Raw genomic sequence first — 13,969 nt, 5'->3', positions numbered from 1 at the left:
ATCATGTTTGGTAAGGTGGAGGGTCAGAGAAAAAGAGGAAGACCCCCAACGAGATGGATTGGCCAAGTGGCAGCGTCAATGGACTCAAGCATGGCACCAGTAGTGAGGTTGGCCCAGGATCAGGCAGTGTTTCGTTCATAGGGTCACTATGAGTCGGTCCTGACTCGGTGGCACTTAACAACAACAACAATAGGTTTCTGAGGTGCAGCTGGTGAGTTTGAACTGTCTTGTGGTTCGAAGTCCAGTGCTGTTCCGGTAGCACCACACCAGGAGTCCTCATAGATTGTTGTTAAGTGCCGTGGAGTCGGTTCTGACTCATAGCGACCCTGTACAGGGTTTCCGAGGCTGTAATTCTTTACGGGAGCAGAAAGCCTCATCTTTCCCACGGAACAGCTGGTAGTTTCGAACTGCTGATCCTGAGGTTAGCAGCCTGATTCATAAACCACTACGCTACCAGAGCTCCTTCCTCATAACTTAGAGCCTTGAAATCCCTCTGAGACAGTTCTACAGTGTCCTGTAGACTACTGTTTTCCATTTTGGCACTGTCTTTCTATAGTGTTTTCCTCCAAACCTCAATATCTGTAAAATTGAATGCAATATTCCTCATTTTACCCATCTGTCAGGGATCATATTTTAAATGAAGAGAAAACTTAGTAAAAATAGAAGGAACATCAGAGAATGAATTTACAGATTAAAGTGGAATTCTTAGTGGTTAATTTGAAGGATGCTATTCTTCATCTTCGTGATTCATACATCTTTTTTTTGGAAGTTTTTATTGTGAATTGAGTGAAAGTTTACAGGGCAGATCATCAGTTTTATATTCAGCAAATCATATAATTTGTTTCATTACAAATGATTATAAGCCCCTCCATGTACCATCAGTTAACAGTATTTCTCTCTATTCATTTTAGCTCTTTTTTTTTTTTTAACATTCAGGCATATATAATAATTTACAACACTAAAGGGCACAATCTGCTAGTCTGCCTCCTGGCTGCCAGCTCTCAGTCCCTCTCTTCCCATGAATCTAGAGTTCTCAGCTGCTCCCTTTCTCCATGTCCTCATCTCTTCCTCCATCTCTGGTGTTGCTGCTTCTCTGGATAAGGTCCCAAATTCCGCTCGTTTTCTTCTCCTTTGATGGTCCTAGGATCCTCTGTTTCTGGACTGTAAGATTAACTACTCCATTTTTGTTACAAAACTTCTACCTTTACAATTGTGAGAATCACAATTAGTCATAACAGTTACTCACTAGTGAATCGTAAGAATCTTATCCCCATCTCTTTTTATCAGACCCATCTAGACAAGATGAAAACTATTCAGTGGGGTCTCTATCTTCCCCCACACACTCTTAAACTAAACTCCCTCTTGAAACCTTCTAAGCCAGTCACTTCATGCCTTTATTAGCCCCTCATTTTAGATGGCCAATGTCTAAGTTGCCCATCCCTATGTACTCTATATACAGAGGGGATAGCATTGATACTTGGTGTGAAGACTCCTTCCCTCTCTGTTGGTATTTTGAGCTACTACCTCCATGAGTATAGGTCAAGTTCATCAAGTTGTAGCAATTTACCCTCGTTTCCTTTATCCAAAAAATATATATATTTTTTATCATCTTCTAGTCGAGTTCTGATTATCAAGCCATCAAGGCAAGGTCAAATGGGTACTGTGTGCAAGTTTGGGCATTCTTGTACATCTCTCCTCACTTCATATCAGCTGGATGCTTCACTCTCAACTCTAGTCCTCCGTGGCTGTGTCCCTGTCTGTGGGCTCAGGTGTCTCCAGCTCTCACCACACCTTGGACCAACCAGCCCTTCCTCTTCTCTCTGTCATCTCCAGGTCAACAGGAGTCTATGGAACATGGTTGCACTCAGCCCATTTCTTCATTGCTGCCTTTCCCCCACTTCCACTCACCAGTAGACCAATGTAGTTGCCAACAATAATACATGCCTGCTCATGTGTTCCCTTTGAGTTTCTGTCTTGGGGGGGGGGGTTGATTCATACATCTTAAAGGTCAGGAAACAGCTTACATGATGTCTATCTACTCTGATGCTCTTCTTCCCAACACAAAGTTTTTGATCCTCTGCCAAAAGATCCCATTTCCTAAAGCAACCCCTTGCCTCTAGTCTACCTGGACTCCTGTTTCCTCCTCTTCAGGGAGGAGAAAACCCGTTATACCTTGCATGTCAGCCACAATCTGCACAGAGAGTTTATGGTTTTTCGGTTGCGATGGGAGGGAGAGGTGACTGGTGAGCCGTGTGAAGTTTTACCTCGTCAGGTGTGAACTAGGCTTTCTGCTTCAGCCACGCTTTTGGACAATACTGCCAGGGTTTTTTTTCACATGGGTGAATTGTGGTCCTTCAAGTGCTCTCTTCCCAGGTGACCCCACCTCAGAGCAGGCTGGACACTATAAGCAGGGAAGGAAGCAGTTTCCCAGCTTTGGCTTGAAATGAAAAATCTGATGGATTTTAGAAGAATCATTGAATGTTCTTCCAAAAGAATGCTTAGGGTCGTCTTTTTCAATGATGAATCTGCAGTCCCGTTATCTCTGAAATTTGACTACTTCCTGTTCAGGGGAAGGAATGTTGGTTGATGGTTGTCTTCTGCAGAGCCGAAGCTCTGCTGGCCTTTCAGAATGCCAACCTGGCCTGACCTCCCAGCGCCAGCTAAGGAGGAAAGCCTCAATGTAAGCTCATTCTGGCCTTTTAAGTCCTACAGTGTCAGGCTACTATTTTCCCCTCAAAGATGCTGGTGACAGAATGAGGGCAAACCATGCATTTAACAAGTGAAATAAACCAAGTATCACTGATTGTAGACATTAACAATAAATGCACTGTTTGCACACATCTCTTGCCTCAAGTATGAATCCAGTTGAAGCTTGTTTAGAACTGAGTGACAGTGTTCCTTTGGATTGCCTGTGGGAAGAAATCTTTTTCTAAACTAACTGAAAGTATGTGCAGCATGTGTCTCAGATTTTCCAAGCCTCAGGGAGAAGGGGTAAATAGGCATAGGTTTACTGGACCCCTTCTGGAAGGACACCTCCTCTGACCAAGTATCTGGGAGCCTTGTAGGACTGAAGCAGACAAAGTCAGCTAGCTTCCTGCACGTGCTGTTGCTTTCTCTACTTAGAGAGGTCCTTTATGGTTGTACAGCAGCCTACATTGCTGAACTCCCAAAGCCTTGCCTCCCTGCTCCAGCTCCACCTTCTGAAGAGTAAACACACATACACACACAAAGAAAACTGGAACAACTAGAAAAATAACACAGGATTCTTCAAAGGATGCTGCTAACATAAAGATTGGTGGTTGGAACCCAGCAGCCACTCCCTGGGAGAAAGATGAGGCAGTCTGCTTCTGGAAACACCAATGGGCCGCTCTATTCTGTTCTGTAAGGTTCCTGTGAGTCACATTCCACTCTTCAGCAGTGCACTGATTCTACAAAGTGGGGTCTGCTGACCTCAACATCAGCATTACCCTGCAACTTGCTAGTGCTAATTCTTGGGCCTTACCCCAGATCTACTAAATCAGAATCTGGGTGTAGGGTATAGGAGGCAGCCTGTGTTTTTAGGAACCCTCCAAATGATTCTGATTCATATCCAAGCTTGAGAGACCCTGACATAACCCAGACAACTTCTAGCCTTCGTAAAGATGACTGAATTTTATCAAGTGTTATGGAAATCCATTTCAGTAAATGTAAACAACATTAAGTCTGAGGTACAGCAATATCAACATTCTTCCCATTCTGTTCTTAGAAAGTGATGTGGTTTTCCCAAGCCTTTCCCGTCCTGTCTGTGAGGTTTCGTGAGGTACTCCACCATAAAACATCCTGTAATCAAATGAGTTTGATACAATTAATTAAAAACAAAATAATATGGGGTTTTTCTTGTAGAGCACCTGACTTTTAATATGCCATCGAACCAGCTCAGCAGTACTTAACCACACAGTATTTTGAATCTTTCAAGAATATAGAACACAGCTGAATTTCCCAAACTATTTAAATCACTGAACTCTGTTTGCAAGGAATAGCTCCTAGAATGAGTAATATGTAGAACCCAATTAAAGTGATCCACAGCTCCATCTCTTGATTGGGCTCATGAGGAACCTGTACGTAGTAGAGTAAGAGACAGGCATTGAGGTAGAAGGAGGGGGACACTGAATCATTTAAAGGCAGAAAAGGTGTGTGCCAGGGCTGTGTTCTTTCACCACACTTATACATTCTGTATACTGAGCAGATAATCTGAGACACTGGATTATATGAAGAAGAATGTGGAATACTCATTAATAACCTGCAATATGCAGATGATACAACCTTGCTTGTTGGAAGTGAAGAAGGTTTTAAAAACTTATTGATGAAGATCAAAAACAGCCTTCAGTATGGGTTGCACCTCAATGTAAAGAAAACAAAAATCTTCCAACTGGACCAATAAATAACATCATGACTAAAGGAGAAAAGATTGAAATTGTAAAAGACTTCATCTTGCTTGGATCCACTATCAACACTCATGAAAGCAACAGTCAAGAAATCAAACAACATATTGCACTAGGCAAATCTGCTGCACAAGACCTCTATAAAGTGTTCAAGAGCAACGATACCAGTTTGAGAACGAAGGTGCACATGACCCAAGCCATGGTATTTTCAGTAGCCCCATATGCATGTGAAAGTTGGACAATGAATAAGGACGGCCGTAGAAGAATTGAAGCATTTGAGTTACAGTGTTGGAGAAGAATATTGAAAGTACCATGGATTGCCAGAAGAAACAAACAGGCCTGTGTTGAAAGAGGGACAGCCACAATTCTCCTTGGAGGCAAGGATGGTGAGACTTCATCTTTCATACTTTGGATGTTTTATCAAGAGGAACCAGTCCATGGAGAAGGACATTATTCTTGGTAAATTGAAGTGTTGGTGAAAAAGAGAAGACCCCCAATAAGATGGACTGACACCATGGCAGCAGCAATCGGCTCAACCATGGCAACAGTTGATAGCATGGCGTAGGACCAGGCAATGGTTTGTCCTCTTGTGACTTGGGCTGCCTACTGGCTCAGTGGCACCTAACAGCTCCTTCTGATTCAGCATGAGAGTACCCAAAGGGAGCACAGGAAAAATGGAACATAACCACAGTGCCTAGCAATAAGCAATCTTAAAAAACAAAAAATGAAACGTTGATTTTTAAAACTCAGGGCACTAAAGGAATACTGTATGTTTTTAAATCCTGAGTGTAGATATTGTTGTTGTTTGGTGCTCTGACTCATAGCAAGCTTATGCGCAACAAAACAAAACACTGCCCACTCCTTCGCCATCCTCACAGTGGCTGTTGTGTTTGAGTCCATTGTTGTCTCAGAACCACTGGATCTCAGTACATCTCACTGGGTGTTTTCTTCTGTCTCACACTCCACTAGGCATGATGTCCTTCTTCAGGAACTGGGCTCTCCTGGCAACATATCCAAAGAAGTCTTGCCATGTTCATTCTCAAGGAACATTCTGACTGTGCTTCTTCAAAGACAGATTTGTTTGTTCTTCTGGTGGTCCATGGTACTGTCAACACCACAATTTAAATGCATCCATTCTTCTTTAGTCTTCCTTATTCATTATCCACCAGTCACATGCATTTGAGGCTATTGAAAACGCCATGGTTTGGGTCAAGTGTACCGTAGCCTTTCTGCTGTTAGGTATTTTAACTGTTGCTGCTTCTCTGAACGTTTGATGTTCCAAGTTGAGGCTTGAAGTTTTTTCTTCAGTTCTTTGAGCTTGAGAAATGTTGAGTATGTATTCCCTTTTGGTTTTCTAACTCCAGGTCTTCGCACATTTTATTATAATGCTTTTTTTTGGTCTTCTTGAGCCGTCCTTTGAAATTTTCTCCATAGCTCTTTACTTCATCATTTCTCCCATTCGCTTTAGCTGCTCTGTGTTCAAGGGTGACTCTCAGAGTCCCTTCTGATAACCACTTTGGCTTTTCTTTCCTGTCTTTTAATGATCTTTTGCTTTCTTCATGCACGATGTTCTTGATGTCATCCCGCAATTCCTCTAATCTTTGGTCATTAGTGTTCAGTGCATCCTCTTGAAATCGCTTCTAAATTCAGGTGGGATGTGTTGTTGTCGTCGTTGTTGTTGTTGTGAGGTGCTGTCAATTTGGTTCCAACTCGTAACGACCCTGTATAGGGCTTTTAAGGACTGCCTGGTGAGTTTGAACCACGGACTTTGTGATTCAAACAACCATGTGGTCCAGTGCTTATCCCATAGTGCCACATCAGGGTCCCGGTGGGATATACTCAAGGTCATATTTTGTCTCTCGTGACCTTGTTTTAATTTTCTTCAGTTTCAACCTGAATAATTGTGATGTTGTTGGAAAATATACAAAGGTAAATACAAGACCATGGCAACTTGGTTCTGCTTCTTTTTTCTTCATCTAATAGAAATATGAGCAGCAACATTCTGGGCAAGAGACAACCAGACCATTTGTACAGACCTAGGAAGTGATAATAATGATAATGAGAAAAAGAAAAAAAGAGCCCACTAACAATCATTGAGTGTTTATTATGAACTGGACACTTCCAAGCTCTTTATAGTTTACTGATCTCATCCTCACAGTACTCATTTCCCGTTTATACAGATAGAGAAACCGTGAGATATGTTTGCTAATGACTCAGATTTACATCACTGGGGTGTAGGGGAGTTAGGATTCAGTACCAGGCAGTCTGAGTCCAGAGCTTGTGCTGTTTCACTTAGCTCTCCTCCTCAGACTTAACCACTGGAATGTAATTGATTAACAGAATCAATGAAAAGATAAACTAACACTTCAAGGCAGGATGTGATAGGTTAAATGAATGGTTAGCTTACAAACACGTGTCTGTGGATGAGAGAAGAAAGGAGGAGTGAGCAGCAACCCTGGCTATTAAGGAAACTGGTTCTGGAAGATGTTCTTTTAGAAAGTCTTCTAGAGTCAAACTAGCTGTTGTGACCTGAGAAAATTTTATAAAGGTAACTGGGAGAGTCTGAGTCTGCTGTGCTTTGCTGCAATTGACCTTTCGCGGTTCTTTTGTAGGAATATGTGAAATTGATCAAATGACATTTAACAATAACAACAAAAGTCCCTGCTTTCCTCAAGGCCTCATTTGGCAAAGACTGTTGAACTCCAGTTGACAGGTTAGGTGCTGAGAATAGAAAAATGGTTTGAGACCTGTCCCAGTGTTTGTAGTCTACATTATAGTTAGGGAAATAAGACAATTATGTTTGGATTTTTGTATATTTATCCCCATGGTTTCCCAGAAAGGATTTCTGGATAGAGATAAGCTATGTATGCACAGACCTTTTGTTAATCACACACTGTACAAATACTGTGAAATGTCGAATGTTGAGAGAAAAGTTGATTTTAAAAGTGTTAATATCAAAGGTTTGGGAGCCTAAAGCAGAGTTCAGGTGCCCTGGTGTTGCTGTGGTGAAGCGCTTGGCTGCTAACTGACGGGTTGGCAGTTTGAACCCACCAGCTGCTTTGTGGGAGCAAGACGTGGCAGCTGCTTCTGTAAAGATTAAAGCCCTGGAGACCCGGTGGGGCAGCTCTCCTCTGTCCTGGAGGGTTCCGCTGAGTCAGAATTGATTCCACAGCTGTGGGTAAGCCAGAGTTTAAGGGCATTGTGGTAAGTAACATCAGCCACAGACATTGACCAATGACACATTTTATAGCCCATGCCACTGAGCTCTGCTTAGGGTGCCAACCCTTTGGGGCCAGTGAGAGTTGGAGACTTGAATGTCTCCTCAGATCTGTCTGTCATGTCTGGCATTTTATGAGCCTGTGGTTTTGTGTTGCTGAGGGTAGTTATCCCAAAGGCAGGCACCCACAAATTAAATTATACCAATAAATTGGTACTTAGAATTCCTGTAGTATCTTTCTGGTTTAGTTTTCTTTGTATCACATTACTGTATTTCACCAGGTGTTCACCCTAATGTTTGTGTCCCAGGTACAATGGAGCTGCTCCTCAGTGTTGTATCTTGTGCTAGATGCCCGATGTCATCAGAGATACGCCTTAATCATCTGTGCTGCTGTCAGAACCTGAGGGAGGTGGGAGGCAGAACAGAACACAGGATAAGAGCACTGACTGCCAAATTGGAAATTGATGAGTTTGAATCCTGGCTGTGCTCTTATCTTGCTGTAAGACTTAGGGCTGGTCATGCAGTCCCTCTCTACCTCCGTTTCTGTATCTGTCAAATAGTGAAGATTAGAACCCCTTTCCAATAGGGTTTCTGGGAGGGCTAAATGAGATGATGCTTACTAAATGGTCAGTAAGTGTTAGTTTGTTTTGTTCTTTTTAATATTATTAGTGCTATTATTGTTACTAAGTGGTTAACAAGAGGCGAAGATGAACTATAGGACGCTGTTGCAGCCACTTTATAAGCCTTTGGTAAATTGGTGGTGGTGGTTGACACCTTCACATCGCAACACTGACTGAGGGTTCTAAATGCCAATCTTGTCATTCATGTGTGCGACCCAGCAGATCAGCTGATAGTGTCCCTTTCCCTTTCAGCCTGTGACTGTGACCCCAGGGGCATTGAGACGCCACAGTGTGACCACTCCACGGGCCAGTGTGTCTGCATTGAGGGTGTTGAGGGTCCACGCTGTGACAAGTGTACTCGAGGGTACTCAGGGGTTTTCCCTGACTGCACGCCCTGTCATCAGTGTTTTGCTCTTTGGGACGTGATCATCGCTGAGTTGACCAACAGGACCCACCGATTCCTGGAGAAAGCCAAGGCCTTGAAGATCAGTGGTGTGATTGGGCCTTACCGGGAGACTGTGGACTCAGTGGAGAAAAAAGTCAACGAGATAAAAGACATCCTGGCCCAGAGCCCAGCAGCAGAGCCACTGAAAAACATCGGGAATCTCTTTGAGGAAGCAGAGTAAGTAGTTAATGTGCTAGAATAACAATTCAGAATATTGTTGCAACTCCACGACTAAACAGCAAAGAGATCCTGGCATGGGATGACCGGTTTTCCTTCCATCAGAAGGCGTGGTTAATCCTGTGAGTGGAAGCAGATGCTGGCTGGACCATTCATTTTCCAACAGTCTGTACTCTGGGTGTTTGGGTGAGTGAATATTTGCACATCACTGGAGACTAATGTTCTTGAAGCAGTGGTATGGAATATATGCTTGTAGTCAGTGCTCCTCTTTGTAACTAACACTCTGAAGTACTAGAGTGGGAAGAACGTTGGATTTGGAGGCAGAAGAGGTATAATTGCATCTCAGTTCTGCTGCTTGCTAGACTAATGAATTTGGGTAAATCATTTTATCTCTGAGCCTCCATCTCCTCTCCTGTGAGTAGTGTGCTAGAGAGAGGGTAATAATATTTGTCTTTACTTTAAAACAAATTTTAAAAACCCATTGCTGTTGAGTTGCTCGTAACTCATAGTGACCCTATAAAACTGTTTCACAAATGGCTGTTAGAAGTTTTGCTACTATTGGGGACGTTCTGTTACACCAAATAAGACTCCTTATTTCCATATTTTGTGCTGAGCCATTGTACTGGTTCACTATTGTTTTTGTTAAGTGCCGTTGAGTCTGTTCCAACCCATAGTGATCCTGTGTAGGATTTCCAAGGAGCAGCTGGTGAGCTTGAACTGCTGACCTTGCAGTTCAAAATGACTGCAGTCTGGCACATTAACCCACAGTGCCATACCAGGACTCCTTGGTCCACTATACTAGTACTTTATTCATCTATTAATGACAACGCAGTTAATGAGTCATTTCAGCTCATGTAAAAGACTCAGGTGCAGCTCAGCTTCCTCAAATACAGCAGTCACGAGCTGGGAAGGAGGCCGTGTGTGAAGCCCACTGGCAATGAGGAAATGATGCTTGACCTGTGTGTCATGCCTCTGGTGTGTCCCTTGAGAACTTGTTAGAGAGAGATTACTGTCCTGAAATGGCTCTGTGTCTACCTTCACTAGTCGTTGAATTAAATAACTTATTATCTCAGGAAAACTGGTTTCATGCATCTGTTTGCAACCCAACACCCAAGTTTGCAGGTTTTAGGGTCCCAAATGGCTTTACTTTAAAATGTATAATATGAGATTTGATTATTTTTTTAAATTGTTACTTTCATGAGACATGGAAAAAAAAAAAATGAAAGCCTTCTGTGATTTAGCAGATTCACAGAAGCAAAAGGAAGCTATGTATATTCCAATGTCCTCGGAAAAGAAAGTCATTGGGTTTTTTAAAGGTAACTTAATCTATCAAATCAGACGATCTGTTGAAGTGTTTTTTCTTTGAAGTGAATCATGCCACTCTCACAACCTTGGAACTCGTGGTTCTAATGGCTCCCAACCTTTCAGCACCTCCAGATTTCCCAGTTTTGATACTGACAAGTATACCCCTGAGAAGATGGTTCAGTTAAGTAATCTAGTAGTACCAGTACTAAAGTTTTCTCACATAGTACTTTCTCCATAAATATGTGTATCTACATATGTATATATGTATACACAGACACACAAGGGTGAGTCAAAAATTATCCACACTCTAGCTGTAGAATTTATTTTACTCAACTTTTAGAAAAGACAAATCCATCATTTTTGACATAGTCTCTTTGCTTTTCAATACATTTTGCCCATCTGTCAACAAGCTTTTGTTTTCCCTTTTCAAAAAAGGCTGTAGGCTAAGCTGCAAGCCCCAAATACACTGTACCTTGACTTTTCATAGAGGTGACTCTATCCTCGAAGGGCTTCCTTCAGGGGACCCAACAGGTGAAAGTCCGATGGAGCAAGATCAGGTCTATAGAGAGGATGCTTTGACATCTCAAAACAAAGTTTTTGCAGAGTGTCACCAATGTGGGCAGAGGTGTGTGGACATGCATTGTCATTCAAAATCACACCACCCTTGGAAGGCAGTCCTCTATGTTTTAATCTGAGGTTTAGGCTTCACCACTTCAGTGAGCATCTCACTGTAATGAGCACTGTTGATTGTTGAATGTTTTTCTTACTAGTGCTCCATTACTGGCCCTTGAGAATCCCAGAAAACTGTAAGCATCAGTTTTCCAGCTTGATGGTTGACTTTTGAACTTTTTCTTGGTTGGCAATTGATGTTTCCATTCTATATTCTGCCATTTAACTCAGGCTCCTAGTGAAGTATCCATATCTCATTACCAGTAATGATTTTTTTAAAAGAAACTTTTACCTTCCTTTGAATACTGGTCCAGATTTTGTATGCAAATGTCCAGATGCATACAAAATGTTTCGGTGCTTACCTCCCTCAAACTTTTCTAAACCCATCTGTGGTGGATTATTTATTAGTCAGAACCATGGCTGATTTGCAAATGATTTGTCACAAAACCCACTGTCACTCATCTATTGGACAGAGGCATTTCACATGCATGCTCAATCTTGATATCAGCCATGGATATGGACTGGCATTTTAATATAACTGAGTGCAGATAATTTTTGACTCTCTCTTGCATATGTGTGTGTGTGTGTGTATATATATACGCATACTGTGTGCATGCACAGCAGTGTACAAATTGTTGTTGCTAAGTGCCATCGAGCCAAATAGATGCCTCAAATGTGACTTTAGAGAGAGACAAGAAGATACAGAACAAAGAGCAAAATAGTTGGGTTTCGATTTCAAATGAAGTATTGTGAAAGTTAAATGTGTATCATGCAAAGGGGGCTTCAAAAAAGGTCATGGAAAAATGGCATTCAAAGAAAATGGAAATTTTCCATGAAATTTTTGAAGCCGCTGTACTAGCTCTCAGTAGATACTGCCTTCTTGCTTAGGAAAAGTGAAAGGACTGTTTGCTGGGGAAGACGGCTTCTTTAATGGAACTCTGCTTGAAGGGGAGCGTATGTAACACTCCATTGTCTTTCTGGTGGGCTGTTGGGCTTCCTGTCTACATGTTCCATCTTGAAGGAGACTCCTGAGGCAGTTTGGAGACCGTTGTTGGCAGTTTGGAGGAGGCGTAATTGTACACGAAAGTCCTTTTAAGTTTGTGATTACGTGGGCTGGAATTTGGAACGCCACCTTCTGACATGTGTGTGTATTGCAGCCAAGGTTTGGAATCCCTCTAGTCTCTATAGTGCAGCTAAGTGCAACTCCTCTGTTCTTCTTCAAAGTCTCTGAAGAAAGAAAAATGTTAGATTGAATATAATCTCTTATGATAAGGAGAATAAAACCAGTACTTAAAATGAGTTGTTACAAATTACTGAATTCTTTTGATATGACACAGAACAATGACTACGGCATTAGTTGTTATTTTTGTTAAGTGCCGTTGAGTCAGTTCCAACTCATAGTGACCCTGCATAGGGTTCCCAAGGAGTGGCTGGCAAGTTTGAACTGCCAACCTGGTGGTTCAAACTGACCTTGCAGTCCAGTGCTTTATCCCACAGCGCCGTTTTACAGTATTAATAGACTATGTAAAAACACTTTTTAATTCCTGTTTGGTTATTTTACATAAGTAAACACATCGTTCTCTTTATAGGAAGTTAACCAAAGATGTTACAGAGAAGATGGCTTTAGTAGAAGTGAAATTATCTGACACGGCTTCACAGAGCAGCAGCACAGCCCAAGAACTGGATTCTCTGCAGACAGAGGCAGAAAAGCTGGACAACACAGTGAAAGAACTTGCCGAACAACTAGAATTTATCAAAAACTCAGATATTCGAGGTGAGCATTTTTTGTGCCTGTTCACACCTGGACTATGGATTAAACTATCGGTCTAACCATTTAATACAGTGCTTTTAGAAAAGAAAAAAATGTATTCTAATTTTTAAATTTGACTCAGTGAATCTTTGGCACACATGAGAATGAAAGTCCCCATTTTACAAATGTGGGAGCTAGAGTCCAGAGAGGTAGTAAGTGATGTAGAAAAGGTCCCACGGAGTGAGTGGCAGTCGTTCCATTAGGACTTCAAGCATCTGTTTTCTAATTTCTCCAGGGAGTTTTTCAGCACCATCCTCCCCACCACGCTTTTGTTGAACAGAGGCCCTTCTGAGCAGTGAAGAAGTTGGGTTCATGATTCTGCAGATCCTTCCACGTTTCAGAATGCACTTAGGAAAGGACTATTGCAAACCCTTCACTTGTTGCTGTCTCAGGACATAACAGAACCCAAACCAAACCCATGAACCCATGGTCATTGAGCCAACTCCAGCTGCACCACCAGATCTCCTCACCGCCCCCATCCCCCACCCCCACAAAAAACAAAAAAATGTGGCAACGTCTTGTACTTGTTTTGTACACAGTGACTTTCGTTTTTTGGGGTTTGCTGGGTCCCTAAATCCAAAAGACATCATATTGTTTTTATGTATGTTGTAGCCATTTGCATGGTGGTACGCTGTGGAGTAGGTTCCGACTGATAGTGACCCTGTATAGAGTTTCCGAGGCTGTAGTTCTTTATGAGAGCAGAAAGCTTCATCTTTCTCCTGCAGAATGGCTAGTAGTTTCAAACTGCTGACCTTGAGGTTAGCAGCCCGACTCGTAACCACTACACTACCAGAGCTCCATAGCCATTTGCATGGGTTCAGTTAAATGATTAGGTGCCCTGCTGGCACAGTGGATTAAGCATTGGGCTGCTAACCAGTTCAAACCCACCAACTGTTCTGTGGAAGTTTGCTTCTGTAAAGATTTACAGCCTCAGAAACCCTACAAACTCTGTCCTGTAGGGTCACTATGAGTCGGAATCATCTCCATGGCAGTGGGTTTGGGTTTTTGGTTTTGTGAAATGCCTGAAAATGGGAAAAACCACCTGGATGTAACAGGCTACCAGACACTAGCTATTTAGAATGATGTGGCTGGTTGGCTGGTTGTGAGATTAATGTCTGTGAGATTGAGTTGAGTTTTCACTTTTGGTCTGGATGTTTGATTAAGGAGACAAAATATATTCATTGATCATGAGAGAAAAACTATACTTATACATTAAGATTTTCTTTCTTGAATTTTCAAGCACAATTGTACAGTAAGTTTAGGGCTGCAGATGCTAAATGTGGGTGTTGCTTGGTGAGGAAATCA

The 13,969-nt window shown here is 42.1% G+C and overlaps 1 protein-coding gene across 1 annotated transcript in view; it reads left to right on the top strand.

Annotated features, from left to right (window-relative positions):
- Positions 1 to 13,969, top strand: part of LAMB1 (laminin, beta 1) — a 92,602-nt gene that overhangs the window by 60,816 nt on the left and 17,817 nt on the right. The window contains exons 24-25 of the mRNA XM_006859275.1: positions 8,511 to 8,880; positions 12,444 to 12,628. Of these exons, the coding sequence (XP_006859337.1) occupies positions 8,511 to 8,880; positions 12,444 to 12,628 (555 nt within the window). The remainder of the gene's footprint in view (positions 1 to 8,510; positions 8,881 to 12,443; positions 12,629 to 13,969) is intronic.

The sequence above is a fragment of the Chrysochloris asiatica genome, unplaced genomic scaffold (genome assembly GCF_000296735.1).
Source record: "Chrysochloris asiatica unplaced genomic scaffold, ChrAsi1.0 scaffold00032, whole genome shotgun sequence".
Taxonomy (NCBI): domain Eukaryota; kingdom Metazoa; phylum Chordata; class Mammalia; order Afrosoricida; family Chrysochloridae; genus Chrysochloris; species Chrysochloris asiatica.
This window is presented reverse-complemented; position numbering and strand designations above follow the sequence as displayed.